We start from the raw sequence: 22,879 nt of genomic DNA, 5'->3' as shown, positions 1-22,879 counted from the left end.
ATTTACCAAGACAATACCTTATAAAAAGTGAACACTGGAGGATAATCAACCATTGTTTCAGTGCATTTAGAAGTTTGCTGGTAACATTCACAGTATAGGATTATGGTAATTTACCAAGACAATACCTTATGAAAAGTGAACACTGGAGGATAACCAACCATTGTTTCAGTGCATTTAGAAGTTTGCTGGTAACATTCACAGTATAGGATTATGGTAATTTACCAAGACAATACCTTATGAAAAGTGAACACTGGAGGATAACCAACCATTGTTTCAGTGCATTTAGAAGTTTGCTGGTAACATTCACAGTACAGGCACGTCACATGATCAACTACAGGGCATATCTTACTTGGTCTCTCACATCGATGACTGCATTGTCCATTGATAAATGGATGAATCGCCAGATGATCTGTGGACCAAAAAATATCCAATACATGCTTCCAAAGTATATAAATAAGAGGCCAATGGACTGCATTAGAAAAGTGTGGTATGTTACCTACAGTATATACTTTTATAAACTGGGTGACTGTCAGCAACCATTGGTTCTGTGCAAACGGTAAAAATGAGGGGGGAAAAGATAAATAAAAAAATAAACTATATACACACACAATGCAAATGATGAATGGAGTCGACACAGCTAGATCGCTAACATAACGTCTCATCTGCAAGTGGTCCAAACATGCCTATGCAATATCGACAACCGTGGCCCAAATACATGTGTTCAACGCATTTGTCTTGTACAGAAAACAGTGCAACTACCCATACACTATACTATACTATACTGCCCTGTCAAGGCAGACCGCAGTAACTTCAAAAAAGTGAAACTGAGAAAAATGGCTTTAAAGTTTTTTGACTTGCCATCCAAAATGTGTTATAGGTAGATAGATGATAGTACCCAGATTTAACATGTATTAATGAAGTAATCTTTAGGCATACAAAAATATGACATAATTATTTTAATTAACCCCCAAAAAGCAGATACTGCACTCTGCTGCACAGTTCCCTTAAATAATTATACAGGTAATGTACAGGCAAAGTGCAGTAACTTCAAATACAATGTTGTTTTCCCTCCAGCTTTCATAACTTAACCTAGCCATTTTATTTGGATCATCATCATTCCAATATATTCAGGTGTTAAATTTCATTTTCAAAATGGCTAGGTTAAGTTATGAAAGCTGGAGGGAAAACAACAATGGCGAGCTCACGTTCGGGCTGGTACAGTTCCTTGCACCTCACGTTGACATGGTCGACTACAGGGCGTACCTTACACAATTTGTCTCCAACATCCAGGGATGTATTGTCCGCAAAGTGGAGGAATCGCCAGATCAATTGATACCGGTTGCGTGGCATGGTCTCCGAGTAGTATGGTGTGTACATCATATCGTCAGTGGTCCACATCATGTCCACTCGAGGCTTCCGAAGGACACTGCTCAGGAAATTGAGTCCAAGGAACTTCTTCAGCTCCTTCAATGTGAGGGCCTTCCAAAGCAGTGCCCTGCTACTGGTTAGCGTGGGGTCTAGCCGGGCAATGCACTGATCAGCGTATAGGTTGGTCTGGGCAACAATGGGATTGAGAAAAGCATCCGTCAGGAACAGATCTAGCCATTTTGCAGGCCGGTACGATTTCAGTGCCGCGGCGTCCTGGAGCAACCCCGGTTGGGCTGTGAAGGGGATCCTGTGAGGCACCCAGCCCTCACGAGACCAGGCATTCTCCTCTTCCTGACGGATCGCAGACCTGCTCTTCGCTCCACGACCTGTCAATTATACAAATATACTATAACACCCCTACTGTAGACAAACATTCATATGCCACGTAATTACAAACTGTGTGTGAGTGAATGAGTGAGTGTGTGTGGGGTTCAGATGTCAGAGCTGGACGTGGTGTGGGGGTCAGAGGTCAGAGCTGGAAGTGGTGTGCAGAGTGAGGCCAACTTACCGTGCTTAGATGTGCGTTTCCGCCCTGCAACGGGTTCCGGCATGTTCAGACTAGCATCCAGTTCTAGAATCACATGATGTAATACATTACACTAGGGCAACGTATTGTCATTTTATTTACATGATATATATATATATAGCATTATGTGTTATATTTTATGTACAATTACCTGCAGGAGTAGAATGTGATCCTATGTCGTTGCCAGTCTCTGTGTCACTCTCTGCGGAGTCTGCGCCAGAATCTGAATTGGATTAAATTCATTCAGTAAGTAAGTCTCATAAAACACAATAGTAATACATTTACATACATGAATGTAGTTAGTACATACCCAAGCATGTTGGTGTACCACCGCCTGACTCTGTGTCAGATCCTGTAATGAACACAAAATAAATCAGCGGCCATTGTACATCAAAGCATGTACATGTGTGTGTGTGTGTGCTGTAATCAATGCTATTGGGACTGTGCTAAATGCTATACACACTGAGTGCAGAGGTGTTCTAGCATCAGATGTCTGTAGGCCTGTTTGAGCCTCCTTTTTTTTTTTTACAAGGGCTTGTGTGTGTGTGTGTGGTGTGTGATATGCAGGCAGTGATCTGCTTATATTTGATTTGGATGTCATGCATGTTCAAATCGATAGTTGCATGCTAAAGCTACATTATTGGATAATGCATAGAGGAGGCCTCGCCATGTGCTGCGAAGTTCAAAGGTGTTGGAGAGGGTTCATGCCTTTGATCTTGTGTGGTGTGTGTGTGTGTGTGCTGTAATCAATGCTATTGGGACTGTGCTAAATGCTATACACACAGTGAGTGCAGAGGTGTTCTAGCATCAGATGTTGTCGCCTCGCTTACCTACACTACGTCTCCTCATACTGATCTAAATGGAACTACTAACTGATCGAACTACTATTACTACTACTGAAATATACTACCTAGACTACACACTAATCCCTCACAATATTACTACTAGTTAGCACGACTAAGTACTTCTAAAGCACAGCTGAAACCTTACAATTATTCTGATACTACCACTATACTGTATAAAACTATAAATATAGACTATAGGCTGATCACAATACAAATATCTCTCTCTCAATCTCTCTCTCTCTATCGCTCTATCTATCTCTCTCTCGCTCTCTCCCCTACAAAACCTCGTAGATTCTGGGATGCCGCAAACTTTTATACCTGTGGTCAGGTATGCTGGCCAATCAAATGCCAGCTTAATTGTGCGGTGCAATATTCATTCTCTTGTGATACAGTGTTAGAAAATAGGGGGACACTGCCACCTAGTGTAATTTGAGAGGAAATGCAGTTTCCGGTTCAAACTCTCTGCCAAAAGCTCCGCGGTGAAGTTCAGACTGGGAAAATCGAAAAAAGATGTAAACAGATCAAAGACGAGTTACGGCGTCCTCGGCAACTTGAGCATGGCGGGGAATGACGAGTTCCGGCGTTTTCGGCAGTTAAAGTGTTAACACTTTGGCTGCCATGGGTTAAATTCATTATCAACCATAGGTTGCCGGCTCTATTTGTCTATAGAGAAAGTCCCCTTCTTTGCAGGGCTATAACTTTTTTAATTCTATTGCTACATTGCCATTATTAGGGCCCATTCAAAGTCCTATATGTATTGTTCATTGTGTAGCAACGTTAAACTTTTTCATTCACATATTCATAGTAAAGTATGGTCTAATGCAGTGGTTCTCAACTGGTCTAGCCTCGGGACCCAACATTTTCCTTAGTCATTAAGTCGCGACCCAAAATTTTTAACCACTATGATTTATGTAAAAAAAAAATATTTGCAGTAATACACAATCTTTCAAAACATGAAATAAACACAAAAAAGTGCAACAAAAGTGCAACTATTGCTAAAAACCCAATGAAATAAAAGAATAATAAATAATATATGCTTCTTAGCAGATTTCTTAGCTTAACATAACAGACCTAAATTTGGGGCAACTAATGGGATAACTGAGTTTGCAACAAAAGTGCAACTAGGGCTAAAACCCAATGAAATAAAATAATAATAAATAATATGCTTCTTAGCAGATTTCTTAGCTTATCATAACAGACCTAAGTTTGGGGGAACTAATGGTAAATGGCTGCTTTTTTATATAGCGCTTTTATCCAAAGCGCTTTACAATTTGTTACTCACATTTTACCCATTCACACACCGATGGCGGAGGCAACCATGCAAGGTGCCAACCTGCTCATCGGGAGCAATTAGGGGTTAAGTGTCTTGCTCAAGGACACATCGACACGCTGCCTGGGAGGAGCAGGAATCGAACCGGGAACCTCCGGATTGCCAGACGACTGCTCTACCTCCTGAGCCACTGTCGCCCCTAATGGGATAACTGGGGTTGCAACAAAAGTGCAACTAGGGCTAAAAACCCAATGAAATTAAATAATAATAATAAATAATTATGCTTCTTAGCAGACTTCTTAGCTTAACATAACAGACCTAAGTTTGGGGGAACTAATGGGATAACTGGGATTGCAATAAAAGTGCAACTAGGGCTAAAAACCCAATGAAATAAAATTATAATAAATAATATGCTTCTTAGCAGATTTCTTAGCTTAACATAACAGACCTACGTTTGGGGGAACTAATGGGATAACTGGGGTTGCAACAAAAGTGCAACTAAGGGCTAAAAACACAATGAAATAAAATAATAATAATAATAATAATAAATAATATATCCTTCTTAGCAGACTTCTTAGCTTAACATGCAGGGAACTAATGGGATAACTGGGGATGATGTTTGCTCCTGACAAGAGTCTCAAAGTCTGGGGTGATGGTAGACAAAGCAACTCTGAGGTCATGCTCAATGTCCAATCTGTTCCCCCGCTTTGTCTTCAGCTGGACCAGAGCTGAGAAGCCACTTTCACAAAGATAGGTAGTGAAAAAAAAAGATTTTTTTTTTTTTTTTTTTTTCACACACATCCGCGACCCACTCAAAATGGCCCCGCGACCCACTTTTTGGTCGCGACCCACCAGTTGAGAAACACTGGTCTAATGTATAAGTATGTTTTCATCTCTTTCTGCAGCTTTCTCCAGAACGTGATCTATAGCCCCAAATACATTATATTGATGATGCAATACAGTTTTATGGCAATCAGCGCAATATAAAAAATTCCAACTAGACGTACTTCTAGAAGTTACTACATGTCATCTGATGTTGACCGGATGGGCTAGGGGGCGTTTATAATTCCGTGGGCAGCGTTATACCAATCATCTAATGTGGGTCAAATGTTGATAATAGCAGTTAGTATCGAAGACGGTAACTTTACACGCTAAAACTCACCCCAGTCTCCGCGCGCCGTTGGGCGATCATCGTAGAGTAGAAATTTTATCATTATGGGATGTAGATTTACCCGGTCCATCTCCAGCTTGTATAATGGTATATACGTCCAAATCATGTTGTTTATCGAGTTATTGGCAATCGATCGCTATGTAGTGTGACGAGCCACAGTCCCGGGACATGTACCGAGTGCCCGGAAGTAATACGGCCGTCCAGCACAACCTCTACGGCACTTCCTGTTAAGCGATTGCGCCGATCGGCCACCAGATGGCGCTCCTGAACCGCCAGAGAGCTCAGTGGGTCCTCCTGGTGGATCTCAGGCCAGCGGAGGGGACATATGAATCCGATCCCAGATTTTTGAAATATTGATATTAAAGACGCTGTAAAGCGTCTTCGGCAACTTGAGCATGGCCGGGAATGACGTGTTTAAGCGTTTCCCGGCACCCAAAGTGTTAATGACTTCTTCTGTGATGGTGGTTGTTCTCCCTGCAGGGGCTGCTGTGTGTGTCCCTGTGGGCTCTGCTGGGTGTGTACATGGCTCGCTGTGCTCTCCGCAGTCACCAGTGGAGGTCAGAGCAAAGCCTCTTCACCAGCGCCCTTTCAGTCTGTCCACTCAATGCCAAGGTAAACCTATATGTGTGTGTGTGTGTACGTGTATCTGTGTTTTTTCTTTTATAGAAATAAACCCCATTTAGTTCATTTTCGCATATCGGTGTCCACATTCAAATAAAATAACACTCATTTGTAAAATACTAAACGTGTTAACAAGCATGTAAATCAGACAACATTATAAACCGAACGTGCTGTCATGGGAAACTCCACATCACCGTGGTAACCCCTGTGTGTGTGTGTGACAATACAATACAATACTACAGCTAGGCTTGGGCGGTATCCTTTTTTTCACACCATCAAACCTTTATGATATAATACCCCGGTGCACGGTATTTGACGGTATGACTTTCATTTTCATCAGCGGGGGGGGGGGGGGGGGGGGGGGGCAAATCATCGTCAGCTCTCAGAATGGTAGTCCCGCACCGGTAGAAGCCCGCACCGTTTTAGTGTTAGCATCTAGCCATGGCAGACTATTTGATTCCTTAAGGGCTAGAAATTGTCTGGGTTTTGGTGATATGCTCCCGAAATGCTCCCGTTGTTTGGCTACTTCTATGTGCAGTGAAAACTACTCGAATGCTTTATAACCTAGTCATTGATTTAGTTCAGGGTAATCTAAGATTAGCCGCAGAGCTAACGCTAGTTAACGTGAGCTAACGCTAGTTATTCAAGCTCAGTAGCTCACAGAGAGAGATAAACAGCTGACAGCGGATAGTACAGGACGGTACAAATACAATAAAAAGGCGGGTGGGGGCTGTTGTGTAAACCTTGTACTCTTTAGTTCACATATAATAAGAGACGGATTATTTGCTTGCTCCACTAGTGCACCACAACAACACACACCAACTCTCGTCACAACGCTTTACGGTATTTTCACAGCACTGTCGCAACATTACCGTAAAACATGAACACCGTTGTGACCCACTCGCTCCACTAGAGCGGTCTCGCCCTCTGCTGGCGCGTGTGTGCACTACACTCCGTGTGTGCACTACACTCAAAACTCCGTTTCACTGTTATAGAAACTGAAGCACATCTGTGATTTTGACGGTGACGGACGGTATTGATTTTCAATACCGTCGGGATTTCTAAATACCCTGGTATACCGTCATACCGCCCAAGCCTAACAGCTACATCTTAATTTGCGTGCATGCATACTGTGTAACGAGGATCCGACTGCCCAGCCAGCAGCCACACGTGCACATAAACATTGACGGGCGATGAAGCAGAGCATCGTCATGCCAACATAAACACTCTGAAGCAGAGCAGCGTCATGCCAACATAAACACTCTGAAGCAGAGCAGCGTCATGCCAACGTAAACACTCTGAAGCAGAGCATCGTCATGCCAACATAACACTCTGAAGCAGCCGGGCCGTGACTTCACTGAAACACATTATGACAGCAGCAGATAAACGGTCGCATTTGGTGACCTTTCTACTTGGAGGTGCCTGTTAATATTCTATAGGTTGCACTGGTGTGGGTTTCAAACTAATGCTAATGGTAAATGGTGCATCGCAAGTCTCTCTGTCTGTCTCACTGTCTCACAGCACCATGTCAAGTGCTCCTTTATTAATCCCCTTGAGGAAATTCCAGTCTCATAGCAGCATGGGGGTGAATGAATGAATTTATTTAAACAGATGTTAAAATACACACAGGATTTAAAACCCAATTGGGCCACAACCATCACATGCATTGCATTGTTTGAGGAATTATCACACAATAAAGTCAGAGACTTATTTCCATTGTGGTCCTCGTCTGTCACAGCAATAGTCGGCACAGGTAGGTCTCAGCAAGGTGCAGAAAAACACATTAAAACGAAATGTCTTCCCAATAAACACTTGAGATTAAAAAAAAATCATAAAATTCTTACACTACAAGACACTACGAACCTGTGACAGAAATGTGTAAACATCTTATACATAGTGTTAGATTCTGATCAATCGGCCAGTATCACATCTTCATCTGTTTGTCTTGTGTAATCATCTCCCCATCTGCGTTGTGTTTTATCTCTCCGACGTCTCATATACGTTGATATAAACAGAAGCCTCAGCTCAGATGTTATCAGATTGTATTTTCATTGCTATCGTCTCTGCTGTTATTCAGTCCAATGGTGGTCAGGCCTGGTCGTTAGCCTGAACCATCCTCATGTTAGCCGAAGCGAATGATGATGTGGCATCCCCCCCCCCCCCCCCCCCCCCCCCCTCTCTCCGTGATGAGAGGAGAGAGTCTCTTCTGGTTTCTTCCCTCTTAGTCTCAGTCAGATTTTAGTCTGCCCTTACCCGGAACCACTGTTCGATTTATAGATCTTCGTCATAGCAACGACGGCCCCGCCCCTCTTCTGGTTTTGTCATGCGAGGCGCTGTCATGACAACTGCTAATAACCTTTCACACATTTCAAAACGTTTCATTACTGTCGAAACCTACATCGCCTGTGTCCACACTCGCTGTTATCACTGTTCCAGATTGGAATGTCAACATCCCCTGCTCAGTGTGCTGCTATTCAGTGACTCCTGCTCGCTCTGAACCACCTCTTCTATCACTGTCTGCTAAGGCAAGCACATTTCTGACCCTTTAGATGCTCTCATCTCCCCCCAATCTATACATCACATACATTGAAAAACACCCCAAAACACCCGTTTCCTTCAATAGCATGGTCAGCACTAGACACGTCTGTGTTAAAATCTAAAAAAAAAGGACCTCATCCTTTACAAAATCATTACAATTTGCGCATGTTGCTTCCAGTCTACTATAAAAGTCTCTTTGGTCTGGAGGTCTATAGCAGGCGCACACCAGAATTGGCTTACATTTAGGCAACAAAACCTTCACCCACACAGCTTCATTAATATCATCGTCAAGATCCTCCCTCCTACGTTGTCCAATATTTGATCTGATGAAGATACAGTTGGATAGGTAGTAATAATAATAGAACATAGAGCAAAGTGCAAGTAGTAATGATAATAGTGATAACAGTAGTAGTAGTGCACATTACAGTAGTGAGTGGCAGGATCAGAGTGCACATTACAGTAGTGAGTGGCAGGATCAGATAATAGTAATATTGATAACAGTAGTAGTAGTGCACACTAGTACCATCGTAACACGCTGCACCAGAGTCCGTGCAGTGAATGAATGAATGAAGGATTTTATTTCGATCTTCTTTTACAAAGCAATGTACAGTAGTAGAAAATGTTTAAAAGAAAGAAAATGACCGAAAAGGTGTAGGCTGAAGCCGAGGCTTATAATTGCCTACCATTTTTACATTACATTATTTTAAAAAAAAAACACACACATAATTCAGTACATAATTTTGCAAAAACAAAAGGTTACAAAGGTTTCATAGTTTTATATACAAAAAGTATACACATTTATTTATTTGTTTTTTATATATACATATATATATATATTGTCACGATTTTAATATAGTTCAGTTATGTTATAATAAAATGTAATTAGGATATTAATAAGATTTTAATAGTTATGTTATAATAAAATATAATTAGGGTAATAATAAGGTTTTATATTTATGTATCACCTTATATTTTAATAATTTCTTAAATTTATGTATCGAACTACATATTTTTACTTCTTCGTTACAGTTATTCCATAGTTTTACCCCTTTAACAGATATACATCGACTTTTTATATTTGTCCTTGCCTTTGCGATATTGAAGACACAAGTTCCCCTAAGTTTATACCGGCTCTCTAGTTTGGAACAACTCCTGAATGCAACTTGGAAGTGAGTGATTATGTGCTTTGTACATTATTATTGCAGTGCTAAGATCAACAAGATCTTCCAATTTTAAGGTATTTGATTTAATAAAGAGTGTGTTTGTCGGTTCATAGTAGTCTGCTTGATTCACAATTCTTATGGCTTTCTTCTGCATTATGAAAATTTGGTTAATGTTTGTTTTATATGCGTTTCCCCATACCTCTACAGTCCTTACTGTTCTCAAGTTCACCAGCCGTTATCTCTCCAGCTATTGGCAGCGGTCTGTGCCCACGCTTGTGGAGCACGGTTGCGGTTGTGGATGAGACTTTCAGAATGAAGAGCTCCATCAAGTTGTATTTCAACACAAATATACCACAACCGGCTGTTTATGCCTCATTCCCCAGGTCCATTACAACGTGGGCAAGAACCTGGCTGACAGAGGGAACACCAGCGCTGCTATAAACTACTACAGGGAGGCGGTCAGGTGAGCAGTGCTGCGTCTTCATACGTTCAAACTGAGGAAACTGACTAAGTTCTTTTGAAGGATCTTTTTCTTTATTGTCAACATAGCCAACAGAAAGACCAAAACCTACAATGCATTTCTTCTACTTACAAGTGTGGTTCATGCAGCCAACACCAGATTATAGCTCATACCTAGAAGTCATAGAACACTCTACGCTCTGCTTTGGTCCGTATAACGCATCATTGCGATGAAAAGTAAAAGGACACCGGCCTTATCCTTTAACACTTTAAGTGCCGAAAACGTGTTTAGGCGTCTTTCCTAGCCATGCTCAAGTTGCCTAGGACGCCGTAACTCGTCTTTGATATCAATATTTCAAAAATCTGTGATCGGAATCATATTTCCCCTCTGCAGCCTTCACACACAGTTCTGAGCTCCTCTCAATCCTCTAGCGGTTCAAGAGCGCCATCTGGTGGCCGATCGGCAGAAGCGCCAAACAGGAAGTCATGTGGATGAAGTGGTGATCACCCATATTACTTCCGGCCACTTTCTATAGCTCCCGCGACTCCATCTTGAAACATTCGATAATAGATCGCTCGCCCTAACTCAATAAACAACGTTATTTGGACGTATATACTATTATACAACCTGGAAATGGACCGGGTATTTCGACATCCCATAATGGAAAACTGTCTACCCCACGCTGATCGCCCAACGGCCCGCGGAGACTGGGGTGAGTTTTAGTGTGTAGTATTACCGTGTTTGACACTAACTGCTATGATGAACATTTGACCCACATTAGATGAATGGTATAACGTTGCCCACGGAATTATAAACGATCCCCCGCCCATCCGGTCATCATCAGATGATACGTAGAAACTTCTAGAAGCACGTCCATTTGAAATTTTTCATCTGGCACCGATCGCTACCAAACTGTATTTGATCATCAATATAATGCATTTGGGGCTATAAATCACGTTCTGGAGAAAGCTGCAGAAAGAGATGAAAACATACTTATACTTTAGATCATATTTTAGTATGAATATGTGAATGAAAAAGTTTAACGTTCATACACCCTGAACAATACATATAGGACATTGAATGGGCCCTAATAATGGCAATCTAGCAATAGAATTTAAAAAGTTATAGCCCTGCAAAGAAGGGGAACTTCTCCATAGACAAATAGAGCTGGCAAGGGATGGTATATCATGAATTTAACCTTCGGCAGTTAAAGTGTTAAAGGGGACATGCATTATGAATGCCTTTTTTCTGTGTTTAGCAGGGTTTTATAGTAATACAGGTTAGTATTAGGGATGTCCGATATTATCGGCCGACCGATATTATCGGCCGATATCGGCAGTAAAATGTGATATCGGAAAATATCGGTATCTGTTTAAAAAAAGAAAAAAACAATAACAATATTTGTTATATATATATCCAGTGAAATTATTAGTTACCTGAAATTATTCCGTTTTTTGGGGTGGGAAACCCTGCATATATCGGTATCGGTTGATATCGGTATCGGAAATTAAGAGTTGGACAATATCGGAATATCGGTATCGGTAAAAAAGCCAATATCGAGCATCCCTAGTTAGTATCAATGGGTCTGTGTCTCTAATTACCATATTGACTCATCAGTCCAGTCTCGAGTTCACGAGATCCTCCCTCACTCAACTAAACTGTTCTGATTTGACGGTTTCCGTGACGTTAATATAGCATTGATTTGCATATCTCCGCCCCTAGTTGTACTCACCTCCACCGCCCACATCAACCATTATAGTGCAGATACCAGAGACCGCATTGTAACCCGACACTTCCTCAAACAGGGTTTGACAGGCAGAGAACGAGCGAGGAGAGAGATGGACGGCGGGAGGGACTGCAGAAGTGTGTGTAAATGTGTGCCCGCCATCTCTCCCTTGTCGGGGACACACACACACACACAAACTTGACTGCGCGTGTGTCGGGGCCGCATCTCTCCTCTCTCTCTCCCTCTCTCTCTCTCTCTCTCTCTCTCTCTCTCTCTCTCTCCCTCTCTCTCTCTCTCTCTCTCTCTCTCTCTCTCTCTCCCTCTCTCTCTCTCGCTTACTCGTTCTCTCTCATATGTATCACGCTGTGTGGGTGACTGTCACTGAAACTCTGAAAGCGCTTATGGGCGGAGCCCATCCAATAACAGGCTGAAATCCTGAGGCTGGAAAATTATGCTTTTGAGTACTCCATTAGAAATATAAAACAATGTTTTTTTTTATTTTTTAAATAAACCTTACAGATGTCTTCCATAGACTCACAGGAATTGTGTAAAGTTGCCCAAATAGTGCAAGGAATAGCAATGCATGTCCCCATTAATATGATATCAACACAATGCTTTGTGCAGATTGACTAAGAAATTGAGCGGAGGGAGTGTGTATTAGAAGCTGCACTCTGTGGTGACCGAGGTATGTCTGTGGCAGGTTACATCCCACGTACGTCCACGCCATGAACAACCTGGGGAACATCCTGAAGGAGCGGGAGGAGCTGCTGGAGGCGGAGCAGCTGCTGTCCAAGGCCGTCAGCATCCAGTAGGTGACGTGGTCATATCGTAGACGTAGACGGATCTTCTGATCAACATTTTGTGGTTTAGTGGTAAAAAAACAATTCATGTGGGTTAAATGAGCTTTGGCTGAAAGTGCTCTCCTCTGGCCAGCTATAGGAGACACCGAAGAAGAGGCGGATATCTTAAAGGAACACAGATATATAGATAAGATAGATACCAGTTTCCTCTCTGTGCGTTCAGTAGAAAGCCATCTGGCTGCACGTTAGCCTTGTATTTTTCACAATCAATGCGGGCATGACCACTAGGGCTGTCTTAAATACTTCGAAGCTTTGTTCGATGGGCATGGGATTCGAATATGAAAATAAATTTAGAAAAGAAAAATACTCTAATATATATATTATTATTATTTTTCTTTTTTTTGCTAAATCAACTCTGCCTCTCTTTGTTAACTACAACAAGCAATGCTGTTTGTTATTTAAGATGAGGTCGGACTCGGCACTGACAGATTTGTGTTCATTGTGCTGCTTTTATAAAGCCTCAAATGACGGCTTACAATATTTCATGAAAGCAAAGTGTCTCGTTTGTCTAAGATTTAAAAAGGTTTAAACTTTACAGCACTGACAAAGTTGAACAAAGTGCTGTACAAGTCCCACAACATAAAAAAGAAAAAGAAAAAAATAATACATATATATTATATATATATATTTAAAAAATAAATTCTCGAAGCTTCGGATTAAAATCAAATCTCGGCCCCGAAGCTTCGAATTCCAATTTTTTTTTTGAAGGTCAGCCCTAATGACCACCCGCATTTCACTGTATGCCCTGGTATGTATGTGACAAATAAACCTCTTGATTCTTGATTCTTGATTCTCTTAGCACAATGAATGAAGCGGACAGTGGCGATTAGCCTAGGCATTGTTCAATTAACACCTAGCCTCTCAGCTAGGTGTGAACTGAGCTATTGTTTGGGGCAACCAAAAGGGTAATATTTTATTTTTTTAATGACTAATCGACGCAACAATTCCTCGTTGACGATTTTTTTATAATAGACATCGTCGATTATGTCGACTAATCGTTGCAGCCCTACTCGGTAGTTAGCATGAATTTTCAAGATGTAAAGCAAGTCAATGCAACAGCAATGATCGCTTATCACCATTAGATGTCGCCAAAACAACCAAAAAGCGGATTACCACTTTTAACTAAATATTGAAAATGTTAAATATCCAATTTAAAATGTATATTGCTTCCTATGGATATGTTGTAGCCAAATGATCTGACGTTATGAACAGACATTATGAATCCGATGATGCATGCAGTTTGATTGTATTTGAGGAATCAGTAGGTTTTGATTGATTGATTGAAAACTTTATTAACAGATTGCAGAATGGGTACAATACAGTACAGCTCAATACACACAATTGTTAAGGGGATGCAGACCAGAGAAAGACTTTCGTCTTGTTTACATCAGGGTCCCCCATTTTCAATTCATCAGGACATTCATCAGGTCATTATCATATACGATATATGATGCTTCATGTGCAAAATGTAGCCTAGTTTGGGATCTTTCCCCCCACCACATAAGATGAAAGGTCAGATAAACGTCATAACTCACAAAGTCGGTTATCAAGGAACTAGCCAAAGTTTACGAGTTGTGTTTACAAGCTGGTTGGCCAGTAGGGTGCAACTTTGTGGTGGTAAACTTGGGCGTTTCCGACATGGCGAGGACTAGTGGAACGCAGCGTTATTGAAGGCCTGAGCTGGCTCCACAGCAGGCATTTAAATGACAACCATTTAGTTTTCCATTTCCCACACTCCGCTCAGCAGAACTATTTTGGGAAGGTTGTAAAGTAATGGACATGTTTGTTTAAAACTTTTTCCCAGACCTGACTTCGCCGCAGCATGGATGAATCTTGGAATTGTACAGAACAGCCTGCGGAAATTTGAGGAGGCAGAGAAGAGTTACTGGAACGCCATCCGCTTCCGGAAGAAGTACCCAGACTGCTACTACAACCTGGGAAGACTGGTGAGTGTTTAGACCAGACTGCTACTACAACCTGAAGACTGGTGAGTCTTTAGACCAGACTGCTACTACAACCTGAAGACTGATGAGTCTTTAGACCAGACTGCTACTACAACCTGGGAAGACTGGTGAGTCTATAGACCAGACTGCTACTACAACCTGGGAAGACTGGTGAGTCTCTAGACCACGATGGAGACTAGACCATGATGGAGTCTAGACCATGAGGGAGACTAGACCAGACCATGATGGAGTCTAGACCATGGTGGATTCTAGACCATGATGGATTCTAGACCACGAGGGAGTCTAGACCATGAGATAGACTTGACCATGATGGAGTCTAGACCATGAGGGAGACTAGACCATGATGGAGTCTAGACCATGATGGAGTCTAGACCATGATGGAGTCTAGACCATGATGGATTCTAGACCATGATGGAGAGACTAGACCATGCTGGAGAGACTAGACCATGAGATAGACTTGACCATGATGGAGTCTAGACCATGAGGGAGACTAGACCATGATGGAGTCTAGACCATGATGGATTCTAGACCATGATGGATTCTAGACCATGATGGAGAGACTAGACCATGATGGAGTCTAGACCATGATGGAGTCTAGACCATGATGGAGTCTAGACCATGAGGGAGACTAGACCATGAGGGAGACTAGACCATGATGGAGTCTAGACCATGAGGGAGACTAGACCATGAGGGAGACTAGACCATGATGGAGTCTAGACCATGAGGGAGTCTAGACCATGAGGGAGACTAGACCATGATGGAGTCTAGACCATGAGGGAGACTAGACCATGATGGAGTCTAGACCATGAGGGAGACTAGACCATGAGATAGACTAGACCATGAGGGAGACTAGACCATGATGGAGAGACTAGACCATGATGGAGTCTACTAGTCTAGACAGGTTTCAGGTGTGTCCTGTCCTTTTTTAAGCACTGGCCTCTCATTCATTTCAATGTAAATGCTGCTCTATTGCTCCTGACAGCACAGAGAAGTCAACCTGTCTTCTGCACACAGAGCGCTAAACGCTAGAAGTTAAACAACACTTTTCCCCAGAAGAGCTGCATGTTTGTAATGTGTTTCCTGGAGCAGCTCTTCCTAGGGATGGGAATTGATAGGATTTTATCGATACGATTCCATTATCGATTCTGCTTATCGATTCCATTCTTTATCGATTCCCTTATCGATACCTGATCAATTTATAATTTAAATAGATAAATTGGAAATGCAACAGAACTAAGCTGGTTAGAATAACAACATGCAACTTGACATTTCTGATTGTCATTTATTGTTGAGCCCCCATGTCAGGGGCGACAGTGGCTCGGGAGGTAGAGCAGTCGTCTGGCAATCCGGAGGTTCCCGGTTCGATTCCCACTCCTCCCGGGCAGCGTGTCGATGTGTCCTTGAGCAAGACACTTAACCCCTAACTGCTCCCGATGAGCAGGTTGGCACATTGCATGGTTGCCTCTGCCGTCGTTGTGTGAATGTGTGAGTGATTGGGTAAAATGTAAGGAACAAATTGTAAAGCGCTTTGGATAAAAGCGCTATATAAAAAAGCAGCCATTTACCATGTCAGAAAAATACAAAAACTGTAAAAAATAAAACATTAACTATAGCCTACACTTAAATAAAATAATGTATTTGAGATTCTCTTAAAATGTATTTATTTTTTTATTCTTAAACTAATTTAATCTATTGAATAACAGGTTGTTATTCCTCTGACTTCTGTCTCACACACACACACACACACACACAGAGCTCCCTCCCCGGGCCCCTGTCCTGTAAGGTATTGGCTTGTGTTGCTACACGGACACATTTGTATGTTGCACCACGGAACTTCCTGTTCCTGTCTTACAGATTACAGACTTGTAAACAAACACTACGTCTCTTATTATATGTGAACTAAAGAGTACAAGGTTTACACAACAGCCCCCACCCGCTGTTTTATTGTATTTGTACCTGTACTATCCGCTGTCAGCTGTTTATCTCTCTCTGAGAGCTTGATTAAATAGCGTTAGCTCACGTTAGCTCCGTGGCTAATTTTAGCTCACCCCGAACTAAATCAATGACTAGGTTCTAAAGCATTCAAGTAGTTTTCACTGCACATAGAAGTAGCCAAACAGCGGGAGCATTTCGGGAGCATATTACCAAAACCCAGGCAATTTCGAGCCCTTAATGAATCAAATAGAGTCTGCCATGGCTACATGCTAACGTCATTGCGCAACTGTAGGAAAAACCTGGCAGCGATAATGGAATCGAAAGTCACGGGAGCCACACGGTTCCAGGCATCTGCCAATTAGGAACGGGAACCGGTTTTCGATTCCCATCCCTAGCTCTTCCCCAGTGCATGTGTTTAGCAGCTAAAAGTAAAAAGAGGCGCCCGGTGGACACGGCCCTCTGTGCAAGAATAGCAGCAAGGAGCTAAATGTATTTATTTTGATTGGGAAGTATTGTAGGTTTATATTTCATATTATATAATATTTTGTAAGTATACATAAATTATATTTTAATTGAGAACATTTTATATTTTAGTTTGATGACCTGTCCTCAACTGCCCTCGATGGATAGACCTCTCAGATGTTGCCTTATTTCCGCAAATGTTGGAGTTAATGGGGAAATTGTGTTTCATCAAAGGATTTTATGTTTTTGTTAACTTTGTTAACCTTTTAAAAAAAATCATTTAAAATAGAAAAATTCTAAATTCCCTTCCTGGTTGTTCCGCGCATTGCCCCACTGTCGGCCTGGGGAGGGTGTAGGACTACCACATGCCTCCTCCGATACATGTGCAGGGCTGTACAGTGCGATGATATGATCGCAAATTGCCCCCTAATTTGGTCCGTGCGAGTTTAAAATAATATCTGGGGGCAAGCTTGCGAGTGGTGATTTCAACCCTTCATTCGCATTTCACTCCTAAATTAATCCATACAAATTGTAGTAAAACATTAGCCTACAACCAGGGCTGTACAGTGCAATATAATGTTGCGGTTGTAATGTCATTAGACAGACCAGCGCGGACCTTTAATAACATGCAATTTAATTGACACGAGCAATGAGCTAACGGTAGCTTCTAACCAAGGTATCCATTAGGATTATGCTAAGCTAACTAGCGATCTCTGCTAACCCTGGAAAACGGTCAAAGCGGACTCCACAAGACTAGTTCCATTCGTGAGGAAAGGGGGTGGGTTATATTGACAACGCTTGACAACAGAAGTTTAAACATAACTTCATATTTATTGGTTATTCATTTCTGTATATCATTCAATTTCGATCTCCGTGTGTCTCCATCTCCATCTCTTCCTGTTTACATTCGAGTGTGACGTCATCACCTACGGCAGCTTAGACGATCAAAACGCGAACCTAGAACAAAACCCGAAGGGGGGGGCTGGCTCTCTTGTTCGTTCTCGCCCCCCCCCCTCTCTCTCTCTCTCTCTCTCTCTCTCGCTCTCTCTCTACATTCAATGATTTAAAGTAGCCAAATGTTACACACAGTATAAATACTAACTGGATAGTTGATGATATAAACATTTAATTTCTGAAATATTCTAAAATCATTAAGTCTGTGTGATTATTATTTTCTCACAGAAGTGTGTGTGTGTGTATATATATGTGTGTGTTTGGCTAAAGTGGATAGAAAACACAGTACTGTGTAAAAGGCACCCAAGAGTTTTTATATAAATAGTCTTAGATGTAAATAATTTGTTTTATTACTACTCTTAGTACATTTTCATTAAATTATTTTTTAAAGCATCTTCATGGTTTAATAATGCAAACATATGTTGCAGGGACTTATTATAATCATCATATTGGCGTGACTGTATGCATCAAAGGGTTAAATCAAGCATTTTTAAGTGCTTTAGAGGAAATGTCAAAATATCGCGATATCATTTAGAGGCCATATCGCCCAGCCCTACTATAATGGTAAAATAGTTATTTAAAAATGTGCCCCTAAAAAATATTCTTTGCCCCTAAATTTCTCATTTAGGGGCAAGTGTGCCCCTAGTGAAAAAGCTTAGCGTACAGCCCTGATGTGGAGTCGCCAGCCGCTTCTTTTCACCTGACAGCGAGGAGTTTCACTGGGGGAACGTAACGTGCTATTTCCCCCAGATCTCCTCCCTGCGAACAGGTGCCCCGACCGACCAGTAGGAGTCGCAGTTTACAACGACCAGGACCCCACCGGCTTCCCACCCGCTAACACTGCCAATTGTGTTAGTAGGGACGATTGACCAAGCCGGAGGTACCGCCGACAGCTGGATTAAATCCCAGATTCTTCGTGGTGGTAGGCGAGTGCTTAGTCCACTGCGCTGCCCAGCCGCACCCAACTTTCCAATTTTTAAAACCAAATTGCTGACACCAAATAACGAGATGTAGCCGAGAACGCACGGACACCGGTGAAGCCAGGTGTGACCTGATCTGCAACGCTAAGCTTGTTTTGGCTAGCGATTTTTAACTGCTGCTTCCGAAAACTCATAATCCCCCGTCTTATCCGAGTGAGAAATGTCTATTTAGAAGACCTTGCTCACTGGAAACACAGCCTGCATGAACACAGACGAAGCTATGAACTATTAATAGTCCATTAATCTGCCTATAGCTGCAGGAGATAGTGGAGAGACGGCAGTAGCCGGAAACAACGTCACCCGTGTGAGAGGTCTACTGGTGTCGTGTTGTTCCCTACAGGGAATGTGAAGTTGATGTCATGTTTCTGGGCCAACCTGCCACTTGTAGAGGATCACTCCGGTTGACTGTGTTTTGACAGGCGGATTTATTTTTTTTATAAAAGATGGTTTGGAAGTCTTGTGTGAAAAGCCGCCTCGGGAAATATCACAACCGCCACGGGTGAAACCTCCCTTTCTCCATACCTATACCGTTTTTGTACATTTTGCAGTTTTTTGCGATTTCTCAAAACAAATTGATAAAAGTGAGCCTCACAAGATGGTGACCGGCATCCAACCCTGTAGCATGACCTGATTATAGAATTTTAAATTCATGATCTGAGAGTTTTCATCGTCATCATTATGTAATTATATTTTATATTAGACAGGATCTTCTCTTATCTAGGGTCCGGAACGTGAAGGGGTTTGATCCCGCGCTGAAGGGTTCTGTGAACGTCTCTCTCTTGTGTCTGTGTTGCAGTACGCTGATCAGAACAGAAACGTCGACGCTCTGAACGCATGGAGGAACGCTACAGTACTGAAGCCTGACCACAGCCTGGCCTGGAATAACATGGTCATCCTGCTGGACAACACGGGTAACTACACTCACACGCACGCACGCATACATACATGCACGCACAAACACACACGCACACTCGATAGATAACCAAGTATTCATTAATAAAACCTTTTAATTATTATTATTATAAAAAAATTCTAGAACATGGACAGTACCATCTGATGTTTAATGGGCGTTCTGCTCTCTGTAGTTGGAGGCGGCGGGGGAATGTTCACTCGTTTGTGTTCACATTAATTCAAAGAATCCTCTGTTCTGTGTGCAACTTGTTCCAACATTAACAACCAAAAAACAAAACAAAAAAAAGCTTTTTTTGGGGGAGAAAGAATGGAAATCTAAGCGCCCAACATGATTAGACCGGAAGAGCAGGAATCAGCAATGCTTGAAATTTATGTATTAAAGCTTTGTGCGGGGAATTTTTAAAGGCACTCTTCCCTGCCGTGTGGAGAATGCTCTGATTTCCAAACGCTGGAGCCGTTTTGTCAGAAGCCGATCCCGGGGGGGGGGGGGGTGGGGGGTGTGGGGGTGTAGGAGGGGGGGGCGGAGTCTCTCCCAGGAGGGCACTGGAACCGTCCAATCAGGGTCCAGTGTGCTCCGGATAAAATGTGGGCAGACACAGCCAGAATAGCGCCCCCTCAGAGTCTCCCCGCCCCCCCCCCCCCCCCCCCCAATCTTGACAGAAGTATGTCTTATCCTTCCCCTCACGCTCCAAAACAACAACAAAAAAGAAGAAGAAAAGAGAGAAGAAGAAGAACAATGGATGTCATTTTCCAAAAGCAAAGGATCGGGGGGGATTCTTCTCCCCCCTCTACACCCGCCTCCTGTTTTGACTGCTCCACAAAGACGAGGCAGAGCGGCTTTGGCAGAAACACACATACTGTAGGCTTCAACACGTACCAGTACTAATATTTACCAACGCTGTCTTGAGGGCACAGGGCATGACTCAGGACATGGCTGTCATTTCTCTCTCTCTCTCTCTCTCTCTCTCTCTCTCTCTCTCTCTCTCTCTCTCTCTCTCTCTCTCTCTCTCTCTCTCTCTCTCTCTCTCTCTCTCTCTCTCCCTCTCCCTCTCCCTCTCCCTCTCCCTCTCTTTCTCTTTCTCTCACTCTCCCTCCCCTCTCTCTGTCTCTTCTTCCCCCCCCTCTGTCTTTACTCTCCCTCTTACTCTCTCTCTCTCTCCCTCTCTCTCTCTTCTCCCCCCCTCTGTCTTTTCTCTCTTTCTTACTCTCTCTCCCTCTCTTTCTCTCACTCTCCCTCCCCTCTCTCTGTCTATTCTCCCCCCCCCCCTCTGTCTTTTCTCTCTCTCTCCCTCTTACTCTTTCTCTCTCTCCCTCCCCTCTCTCTCTCTTCCCCCCCCTCTGTCTTTTCTCTCTTACTCTCTCTCCCTCCCCTCTCTCTCTTCTCCCCCCTCTGTCTATTCTCTCTCTCCCTCTTACTCTCTCTCTCCCTCCCCTCTCTCTCTTCTCTCCCCCCCCCCCTCTGTATTTTCTCTCTCTCTCCCTCTTACTCTCTCTCTCTCTCCCTCCCTCTCTCTCTTCTCCCCCCCCCTCTCTCTGTCATTTATTTCTCTCTCTCCCTCTTACTCTTTCTCTCTCCCTCCCTCCCTCCCTCCCTCCCTGCCTTTCCCTGTCTCTCTGGCCAGACATCAGCCAGGTTTGTGTGACAGAGATCAATAACTCAGTCGGCCCTGTGTTCAGCCTTAATTAGGAGACTAACCCGCTCCTCCATGCATGGAGAGAAAAAACTCCACTGACAAATACAGCGGAAATATCCAGACTCTTATCACCATTATGTGTGTGTGTGTGTGTGCGTGTGCGTGTGCGTGCGCGCGTGCGTCGTATGTTCACCATGTATAATCTGGTATCACTGTAAATCTGTACAATATTTTCAAAACTGAGAATTCATCAAAATGTTTAAATAATTGATATGCTATATGTTTACCACGTTACCTTACTTTGCTTCTACTCTGTTTCCATTTCAGTGGAAATGTGACGATTAACTTTTTTTGGGGCTATTTGTCCTCTTTTTTGTGTTGTCTAGGCAACTTGGGCCAAGCTGAGCTGATAGGCCGAGAGGCCCTGAAGCTCCTCCCTAATGATCACACTATCATGTTTTCATTGGCCAACGTTCTGGGCAAGCTGCAGAAATACAAGGTCAGTCAACAGACAGCGTGTTGATTGATTCACCTATCACTGGCCTTTTGCTGTGTCATGCACCTTACATTTCTTGCTCCGTCGGGATCTCACAGTAGCTCCTATATTTGCTGTAGAATGCACAACCATAGCCGTGTGGTGAATAGCCATGTGTCCTTACGACTCTGTTGTGTGTCTTTCCGTCTGTCTGTCTGTCCGCCTGTGGGTCCGTCCGCCCGCCTGCCTCCTCTCTTCAGGAGTCCGAGGGGTTCTTCCTCCAGGCTCTCAGGATCAACCCAAATTCTGCCAGTTGCCATGGCAATCTGGGTAAGGCCAAACGCACTACATTTAGGTTGCAACCCCAAATTTCATACTAGTCCCATTTCTAAAGGGTTCAACGTGTAGCAGGAGAAAGAAACCCGGTCAGCTTGACCAGCATGAGGGAACATTAGGAGCGGGGCGGTGAGGTCCTCGTTGTGAAGACGTCCTGGTACGTGTCTTTGTTTCTGTGTCTCTCAGCTGTGCTGTACCATCGCTGGGGGAAGCTGGAGCTGGCCAAGAAACACTACGAGTTCTCTCTGAAGCTGGACCCCGAGGCTCCCGGGACCAGAGACAACTACAACATGCTGAGACGCAAACTGGACCAGGTTCAATGCTCCACGTCCTGAGGAGGCCCCCAGGAGACCCCCCCCCCCCCTCCCTCTTCCATGACTGCTGCAGAACACACCACGTCCTCAGGGGGGACCCGAGCAACCCCCCTCCTCCCCCCCTCCTCCCCCCTCCTTCCCCCCCCCCCCCCCCCCCCCCCCCTCCGACTGATGCAAAACACACCACATCATTCTTCCACTCTATATGATTTACATTTACGTCACTCATTCCAACTTTTTACCAATTCCATTATTTTGACAATAAAGACCATGATCTGTGCGTCGGGCTCTGGTTCTGTGTACTT

At 43.2% G+C, this 22,879-nt stretch overlaps 1 protein-coding gene across 1 annotated transcript in view; it reads left to right on the top strand.

Annotated features, from left to right (window-relative positions):
- The window catches only part of tmtc4 (transmembrane O-mannosyltransferase targeting cadherins 4), a 77,141-nt gene extending 54,487 nt beyond the window's left edge, over positions 1-22,654 (top strand). The window contains exons 11-18 of the mRNA XM_084309738.1: positions 5,721-5,852; positions 9,946-10,025; positions 12,449-12,556; positions 14,413-14,554; positions 19,700-19,814; positions 21,836-21,948; positions 22,185-22,254; positions 22,447-22,654. Of these exons, the coding sequence (XP_084165864.1) occupies positions 5,721-5,852; positions 9,946-10,025; positions 12,449-12,556; positions 14,413-14,554; positions 19,700-19,814; positions 21,836-21,948; positions 22,185-22,254; positions 22,447-22,595 (909 nt within the window). The 3' untranslated portion in view covers positions 22,596-22,654. The remainder of the gene's footprint in view (positions 1-5,720; positions 5,853-9,945; positions 10,026-12,448; positions 12,557-14,412; positions 14,555-19,699; positions 19,815-21,835; positions 21,949-22,184; positions 22,255-22,446) is intronic.
- The last annotated feature ends 225 nt before the right edge of the window (positions 22,655-22,879 follow it).

Source organism: Notolepis coatsorum (genome assembly GCF_963971535.1).
Source record: "Notolepis coatsorum genome assembly, chromosome: 3".
NCBI lineage: Eukaryota > Metazoa > Chordata > Actinopteri > Aulopiformes > Paralepididae > Notolepis > Notolepis coatsorum.
This window is presented reverse-complemented; position numbering and strand designations above follow the sequence as displayed.